The 9,353-nt window shown below is 33.6% G+C and overlaps 1 protein-coding gene across 5 annotated transcripts; it reads left to right on the plus strand.

Moving 5' to 3' along the window:
* The first annotated feature begins 1,776 nt into the window (after positions 1-1,776).
* Positions 1,777-7,179, plus strand: LOC114380365 (chromatin remodeling protein EBS-like). 5 transcript variants are annotated; one of them, XR_003659698.1, is made up of 5 exons: positions 1,779-2,143; positions 2,268-2,610; positions 3,073-3,141; positions 3,959-4,108; positions 6,862-7,179. XR_003659698.1 is itself a non-coding variant. In XM_028339373.1 (5 exons), exons 1-5 carry the CDS (start codon positions 2,071-2,073, stop codon positions 5,639-5,641), a joined length of 684 nt encoding a protein of 227 aa, XP_028195174.1. In that variant the 5' UTR covers positions 1,779-2,070; the 3' UTR covers positions 5,642-6,830. The 5 variants fall into 5 exon arrangements, 3 of the variants coding, with proteins under 3 accessions (XP_028195176.1, XP_028195174.1, XP_028195175.1); XR_003659699.1 differs by lacking the exon at positions 6,862-7,179 and adding an exon at positions 5,582-5,604; XM_028339373.1 differs by lacking the exon at positions 6,862-7,179 and adding an exon at positions 5,582-6,830 and having other exon boundaries at positions 3,970-4,108.
* Positions 7,180-9,353: the final 2,174 nt, after the last annotated feature.

Consider the following 9,353-nt stretch of genomic DNA (forward strand, 5'->3'; position numbering starts at 1 on the left):
TATGTATGTGGACTACGATTGCTTGTCATGTTGATGATGATATTGAGATGAAATGATGTTGATAATGACATTAAGAAGAGATGATGTTGATATTGATAATGTCATTGTGATGATGTATGTTGTGTATGTACATGGGGGGTGCAATGACCATGTTGGATATCCCTGGAGGGGGAAATAGAATGATTGAAAAGTTTTAAGCATTCCTGGAGAGAAAATGGGATGACTTAAAATCTTTAACTATCCACAGTCAGTGCATTGATGGTGCCTATGTTTCATACTTCATATTGCATGAAAATAGTATAAACTTTGTTAGTAAGTACTTATACTTTTTCATGAGGAAAAATACTTGGGGGCATGTCACTCGGTTTGGAACTTTCTTGAGACTCAGGCTGATCACCAGGGGGGAAGTTACTTGTGCACGATGGGGTGACCTCGATACTTGCTGCCTAGTTTTCCTAAGTAAGAGTGTCAAGTGAACACGCTTAGGCTATTTCCTGATGAATGGTAACACATTGCTTTTTAGAGTTGGGTCATGTGCATGCATCATTTTGAGCATACTTGATTTGAATTGTGGAAAATTTGATGACTAGTTTGTTAAGTGTACGTTGAACTGATAGATTATTGAGAATGATTGTGGTTATTGTTATTGTTTTCTTATTAATCATTGTCATTTGGTGTTTGTTGATATTTTATGATAAACTCATCCTTACAATTTTTGTACCATGTGATTGGTACCTGTGATGATTTTGAACTTTCATTCGTGCGAGCAGATGAGCAACAATAGGTAACTTGGAGGGAAGTTTTTTGTTGGAGCCGCCAAGCCAACCTTATAACATTGGAATTTATTTTGTGAGAAAGTTGTGTTTTGTTATCAACTATTCCTTAATTGTAAAAATTGAATTATGTTTTGACATGTGAATGATGTATAGTGGTTTAACATGTGTGTGTGTGTGTATTCACATGTTTGTGTGTTATTTGATGAATGCATATCACGAAAAATTTACTCTCGTTTTCATAATCAAATTAATGGAGCTTTCACTTAAAATAAAAATGTCACATTTTAGAGTTAGTGATATCGTGGCGACAAGACGGATCGTTACACTAGTTGCATGAATGTTTAGCAAATCATCTGACCCTTAGTAGGTAGACTATTAGTTGTCTAAACTCTTCTAGAGTTCCTTATGGGTGGAATGTGTGCTCTTCCAATATTAGTGGTTGGTGGCTTGCTTGTGTATGCTCTCTCTCTTGCAATAGCCATGACTTCTTTAGGATCTTTTTCTCTTAAGTTATTAAATGTGTTCAACTCTCAAAGGCTGAATTTCGATATCAACTAAAGTAGATTAGAAGGTCACTAAAAGAAAGGTTGAATAATAACACTTGATTGACTATGATGTTTCACAATTTTTTTTATCACTCAATTTATTTAGATGAAACTACAATCTAATTAAAAAAAATGCCCAGAAAATAGAATTTAAGTTTTATAAATGATTCAGTAAAAATAAGTTTTATAAATGATAGGTAGGTGAAAAATGTTAATAAGGTATTTTTTTTCATATTCTTTCTAATACACTTTTTACTATTATTTGAAATTCATTAAACATTAAAGATTATAAAATTTTGCAGGTCTCGCTCATTACTGTTTAATAATCTTTATTTATAACTTTATAATTTTCAATAAATATTAATCGTATATTAATAATAAGAGATGCGTTTGAACTTGGGAAGAATGTATTGGTCACACTTCTTAAGTAGATAACATTAGATATCACATGATGAAGCAAATTAGGAAACTGCTTAGCGGAGATCTCAGGACCAAAAAATTTACTACGAAACGGTCAAATGTAGTGAACCCTCCAAGAATCCCATAGCATTCCCAAAAAATCACTGATAAAATCGCAGGCGAAGCGTCACAGTCACTCCCTCTCCTCACACGAAAAAAGTATCCCCCCAACCCACCCCACCCCACCCCCAACCCTCAACTTAGGGTTCTTCTGTTCTTCTTCTTCTTCTCCTTTAACCAAACAACAAGAAAAAAAAATCACATTCCCCAAAACACCCTTCTCGCTCCGCATGGCGAAAACGAGGCCAGGCAGAAAGGACGTGGACTCGTACACCATAAGAGGAACCAGCAAGATCGTCCGAGGTAACACACGCCTACCCTTTTGCGTTTTCTTGTTAAATACGGTCCATTTCCCCGTTTTCCTGGCTGCCCATGAAGTCGTTTTGTGGTTGGCGGCTGTCGTTAACAGAATGTTTGGGTTTTGCAGCTGGAGACTGTGTTCTGATGCGGCCCTCGGACACGTCGAAGCCGCCTTACGTGGCGCGCGTGGAGAAGATCGAGCAGGACAACAGGAGCAACGTGAAGGTGCGTGTGAGGTGGTACTACCGGCCAGAAGAGTCGATTGGTGGTCGGAGACAGTTCCACGGGGCTAAGGAACTGTTCCTCTCCGACCACTACGATGTGCAAAGTGCACACACCATTGAGGGCAAGTGTGTTGTGCACTCTTTTAAGAACTACACCAAGCTTGAGAATGTGGGTGCTGAGGATTACTATTGTAGATTCGAGTACAAGGCCGCCACCGGGGCTTTCACCCCTGACCGTGTTGCTGTGTGAGTTTTTCCCTTTTTGAAAAAAATATGTTTTTTCCCTCAAATTATCCAGAAAGTTCGATTTTGGTAGTGCCTATGAGAATTTAATACATTTTTTGGTTTTTCCATTTTAGTTTAGCAAAAACAGAAAACACATGTGTTTTGTACCTGCTTTTAGTCTCTATAAAGATTTAATACGTTTTTAGTTTTTACTTTTCAAGAGGATCAAATGTTTTTAGCACCTGGTTAGGGAGTGAAGGGAAACCCCCGCAATTTTGCAAATGTAGAGACTAAAAACCTATTAAATTTTTATAGGGAGTAAAATTGAATTGAGATATTTTGAGGGATTAAAAACATATTTTACTATTTTTTTAATATTTTTTGAGGTTATTGATTGTGGGGATGGGGATTTTGGGTTTTGGAACTGATGGGGCTTTTCTTTTTTTCTTTTCTTGAACTTTTTTTGTGGTTTGTGTTTTGAAGGTATTGCAAATGTGAGATGCCTTATAACCCGGATGATCTCATGGTACAATGTGAAGGGTGCAAGGATTGGTAAGACTCGGTGTATTCTGCTTTACTTTGTTGTGTTATTGTGTTTGGAGTTTGGATTTTGCTTATTTAGGTGTTTGTTTATGTATGTGGAATTTGAGAATTAGATGTTATTTACTGGATTGAATGGCTTATGTGATTCCAGCACCTGCAGAATGAGCGCCCTAAAGGTGTTAAAGAGTTTTAAAGGTCAATTTTGGTAGTTAAATGAGAAGGGAAATGGTTGAGTTGTGACAACAAGAAGCTCATGGAAAATGTAAGATGTCTCCCATGGTCCAATAATTGTCCTGAAACTAAAAGAACCCTATCTTGACCTATGCAAGGTTTTTGCATGTTAGTCTTGAAAAAGCATTTTACTTGTGCAATAAAAAAAACCTGAGAAGGAGAGAGTGAATTTTATTTAAGGATTCTACTCAGCAAAAAATTCAGCGATGGATGAATTTTATCTCTGGCTGAAAGGGCCATTGTGTTTGTGTGTGGCTGTTGTTATTGTGACTATTGGTTCTGTTGTTTCTGATATCCGATATATGTGTAAGCCAATATAAATTGAATGATGCAGAGGCTTATTCTGTCCATTGATTGGTTTCACAGTGGTGATGAAAATTATACTCAGATATGTTTTTTATATCAATGTTTATGTAATATTGGGGATGCAAATTTTGGTGCACTCATGGCATCGACTCTTAACTTTGTTGACATCAATTTTTTATTAATTGTGAAGAGTGCTAAATACAATGAGTGTTCAAAGAATCGTCCTATTGTGGATTTCCATATCTATGTCACCATATATTTTATAGAACACATATTTCAATCTTTGTAGGTTTCTTGTAGGTACCATCCTGCTTGCATGGGCATGACTATTGAAGAAGCAAAGAAACTAGATCATTTTGTATGTTCTGAATGTTCATCTGATGATGATATGAAGAAACCCCAAGCTACATTTTCTGCATCACTGGGAGCTGATGGCAAGGTGATTTGTTGCATCCATTTTCAAATAATTACTACTGTTCTTATTACTTATTGTTCCCATTATATGACTAAGGCATTGATTTTCTATTAATTTGTTTTCCCTTGGCAATGATATAGGGAGGGGAGTGGGGACACACATCGATGAAAAAGAATTGACTGATTTAACATATGGTGTTGCATCTAGAGTTTGATGGGAAAAATTGATTATTTTTCTTGAAAATATTTACCCTTGTTGAACCTAGTTTTGAAATTGGCCATACATGGCAGCTAGTTTTTCACCAGTTAGCATGGATTTCTTTTTTTTCTATATAGTTGCAAAACCAAGAAGACATTGGTGTTTTGATTGAGACACATGCAAAAGTACGAGACATGTGTATGTTAACCAATATCATGTGCCATCATGTGCACTTCTCTTGTTTTGATACCTAACTTTGCACTGTTCATTCTTATTTTCTTCTTTGCTTTGCTTAATCTGAAACAATGTGGACACTATTTGAATTCAAATACGTTGCAATTTGCAAACAGTAATTAGTTCAAACTGCGGGACAGCTACAAGTAATATACAGATATGGGTGCCTATTTTTGTCTGACAGACATGGTTTCTTTTGCTAATCATTGTGAATACTTTGACGGTTGCAACTAGTTTGTTGGAGATATAGATTTATCAATGATGTTTATAGCCTTTGCTATATTGATTTCCTTATGATTATCATACATATTCTGATATTCACTTCGGTTGATGCTTTTCTTCACCAAATAAATCTGAATCCTTTTTTGCTGTGTTTTCTTCACTATATATAACTCATCTGCATTTTCTGAGTTAAGTCAACATATACTCAGGTTCCTGGTGAGCCCTAAATGTGACACTATATCCACAATTCAAAATATAAATTTGAAATGATAAAAATTGCATATTATAAAATCTGATGGTTTTGTTGAGATCATTGAAAATGAAGACTAATAGCCAGAGAAGACAGACTTAACAAGGCAATTTTTATTAAGGAAAAATATTTGCAGTAAAGAAATGGAGTTACAGGAAAAATACAAAAAAGCTCCAATTTTTTAATAATAACAAAACTCATTCTCAAATGGTAGACCCAAACACTGGTCAGGAAATTACCTTATAGGTGATCTAATTTCCCTTATTATTTTATTTTGTATATCAGTTACCAAGAGTTTATTTTACAAAGAAACATCCTTTTGTTTACAAATTCACATTTAAGTGTTGTAAAACTAAATTTTCTTCCTGCATGCCTCTTGCAATGTGGTTTTGACTAAATTTTTGACTTGGCCACTCTGCTCATAGTTTTTAATATGTCCCACAAAAAACCAGCATCTTCTTTCAATTTGTGAGGGGATATGCATGTAGGCATTTGGGGCTTAGATTGATGACTATTCTGCTATATTCATTCATTTTGGCTCAGATATGCATTTAGATTTGTTTCTAGTTTAATAAAATATTTTTGTGGTTCAGCTAACCTCTGGAAGAAAATACATGAGAAGTGAACATAAGGTCCTTGAAGTCATGACATGATCGTTACTTATTGGTTAGCAAATGACTGCTTTGAGTTTCTTATTGATAAATATATAATTTATATCACCCAGTAGTACCATTATATTAATTTTAAGTGCCATTAAGCTGGTTCTTTAATTAAATAGGTTTACAAATTTCCATGCAAGATATTTAATTCAAATCTGGATTCTAATTACATCAAACTATTTTGTGAAAAGCAATAAAATGTTCACCAAGATGTGTTTGAGGTTATAAATTGAAGACTATGTACTAAAGTTTGCTCTGTCACTATTGTGCAAGTTATTTAAGTTTGATCTTCCCCCAATTTCTTATATGTCTGCATGAAAGTTATTTAATTTTGACCTTCCTCCTACTTCTCTACTTTTGTGCTTGGTACATTTTCTGTGAATGGCACTGCTGAATTTGGGATGATAGTTGAATCTTGTAAGGTATTGTAGTAAAGTCTTATGTTTCCTAAGGACTTATCTCTACCTATCATTTTTGTTTTAGATTTCCTATTCTTTTTACCACCTAAAAGTGTGATTGGATTCACATTAAATGATATAGAATCTTGTTTAAATACTAACTACATAATTTTAGGTACATGTTCACATTTTTGGTTCTATGTTGAGAAATTGATTTTGGGTCCACAATTTTAGGTAGCTTTTGCCTTTTGGGTTGGACGAACATTTTTATAGCAAGTTTTACTACTAACTTGTTTTTAGAATAAAGGCATTCAGACATAAACACACCACTTTAAAATTAATGTTAATCAAAATCAATTTTGCAAATGCAGAAATGCTTTTCTAAACATACACTTAATCTGTTATGCACGGTAGTTAATGTCTTATGTGATTTGTAAGATTTTTAAGACAACAAATTGGAAACTCTTGGGAGCTGTCTGGTTTGACAAAACACATTTGTTTGTATAGGAAAACATTTATATTTTGACTTTTGATTACAAAAATGTCACTTAATTTATACTGTTTCCTATTTTCAAAAGTTTGTATAGGAAAAAATGAAAACAACTTATTGTTTACTTTTATTCTGTTTTCAGTGTCTCTTGTACACACTTTTAAAACCAGTAAATAAATGTAATTAAAAGCGGAATTAAAAAAGTGTTTCTCAAATCAAACGGGGTAAATAAATAATTGATAGAGAGACCTGATCCAATGTTTAGCTACTGTCACGTTTGCTCTTTGGATTATGGTATTATTAGAATTCAAATTTTGAATTTTCAGGTGGAGCCAAAGCGGCGGAAGAGATGACCATAATGCAGTAGTAGTAAACATGTGAGGTGTGTTTGGCTCTAGCTGAATTTGGCTGGCTCTATGGTAGCTTTTGTGTGTTGTACAGCTTCTTCTAGAGGCTATAAACATTTCATGTATTTGACTCAGGTTATGTATCTATCCGTGTTAGATTTTATCATGACATTCATCTGTTTTTCATTTGTCCATGATGAGACCTCCGATCCAAGTGTTAATTCTTGAGATGGCATCAAACCTTAAAAACTAAGTACAGAGCAATTGTTAGTTTAAAATGTTGGTTCCTTTTTGGTACCTTGCTTTTGATGTTTGGTTAAAGTAGTTTCGTTATTTAAACATTTATAAATTGACATGATGTTGTAAATAATTCTCTTGTCCTCTCGCGCAAAATTGGTTAAGGTTTGGAGACTTTGCAGTGAGAATGAGCTATATGAAAGTGTTAATTCTACGGCTAAGCAAATGCTACAACTGGAGCCGGCTTTAAATTATTTGTGGGAAAAAGATGCCAGTAATCATTAAGTGTGTTGATACGTGATTATTTTAGTTTAATAAGTGATTTTAAGTTTGAATACTGGATATGTAATATGAAAATTGCGTTAAATATTTTTGGAGGTGTCTGGAGTTCAAATTTCGGATGTGCAATTACGTGAAATATTAGGAAAGGTTTTGTTGCCTATGGATGTCCTACCTTGCAAAACTGCCTTAGGTACCAGATAAGTGTGATCTTGTACAAAGAAAATGGAGGCAACCCCAGAAAATGTTTTTTTTCCTGGGAAAAATTGAGAAATTCTCTCGTCACTTTCTTTTCCCGGTATCAAACAATCCTGCATGGGAGACAATATACTCAAGTAGGGTATGATGTCTATAAGCAACAAAATTTAAAAACACAGCTGTATAGTAACACCAGCAGGATACTCGTACAATTACATGGGTTGTATTTTTGGATTTTATAATTTGTAAAATATTGTTCGTATGATGTGTATCTATAAAATTGGATCTGTGTTAAAGGAATATAATAAATTTTAAAAAATTATAAGAATAACGTCATAAACACATAATTTATACTTGATAATGTAAAGTTATTCTCAAATTAATATATATATATATATATATATATATATATATATATATATATATATATATATATTTATATATATATATATATATATTTATATTATCCCACATGATATGAAGAATGGTCATCCAGACCTAACAAAAATTAGAAATAGAATCTCGATTTTTTTTCTCTAATCTACTTTTTCTTTCTCCTCTTTCTTTTCTTCCATTAGTACTTGTTGAGGTTTTATTTGGAGCTTTCATGGTCCAAATGAGCTTAAATTCATAGTTGTTAAGTGATTGAAGTAGACTTCATGTAAGCTTTGTTTTCTAATCAAATATCATAGTTAATGTTATCCTATTTCAGTTCTAAGCTTAGATGCATGTTAGGAGTGATCAACCTAGCTTTTATGGATTTGGATTGTATGGAAAGAAGTTCAAATCCTATATCTAAATTGAAATTGTGCAAGGCTTTTATGCTAGGAATGGATCAAATACTTGCATTTGTAGAGATTCATTGATCTTATTTTGAGTTTCTAGGTTAGAGCCACCTAAGGAATTAGGGATTTGACTTGTAACTCAAGGACTAATTACTAAGGAATTAGGATTATTCATTGTAGTTTGGATCTTAGTTGCATTGAACTAGGAGATTGATTAGGAACAAGTATCATATAAAGAATTCTATGGACTTCATCTCAACAACATTTTGATCTGTTAGATTCATTTTTTGCTACAAAATTATGTTTTGAAAACCAAAATTAGTTGGGTTTCACCATAGAAAATTGATGCCTCGCTACAGTGAAACATTTCTTTTCTAAAATGTAAAACTCCACACATTCGCCATAGGGAATTGATAACTCGTTGTTGTGAATGAGTGTAAAAAATTATTGATTCCTTTATGTTACATACAATCTCTATGGATACGATAACTCTTAATACTTACTATTTCTTTTCTACGAATTAGACTAGGTACACTTCTATTTCTTTTCTTTGAACCACAACAAGACACAGAGATAGATCTCTCTTTACAAAAGGATTCCCACTTAGTAAATTACAAGTTCATACTTCTATCTATGATCTATATCAGTTTACAACCAAATGCAGAAGTGGTTATCTCTCTCTTGAGGGGATTGAAACAACAATGACAGATTTCTCACATAGGGATTTTAGCTCTAATTTATCTCTCTAGGATGGCTTCAACATGATTCATGATGCTCCTTCATGTCCTCTTAAAGTTTCAAAGGTTGTCGTTGAAGTGGAGACCACATAATTGACATACTTCTAGAAGAAATAGAAAAAGGTAACAGTTGTTAGGTCATAACAACTAGTAGAGATGTTCTGAGGGACTTTTCTTCTTATGAGCATTATGAACACACATCACAATGGTGATTCTAATGTTAGTTGAGAAAGGA

This window comes from Glycine soja, chromosome 12 (assembly GCF_004193775.1).
Source record: "Glycine soja cultivar W05 chromosome 12, ASM419377v2, whole genome shotgun sequence".
Taxonomy (NCBI): Eukaryota; Viridiplantae; Streptophyta; class Magnoliopsida; order Fabales; family Fabaceae; genus Glycine; species Glycine soja.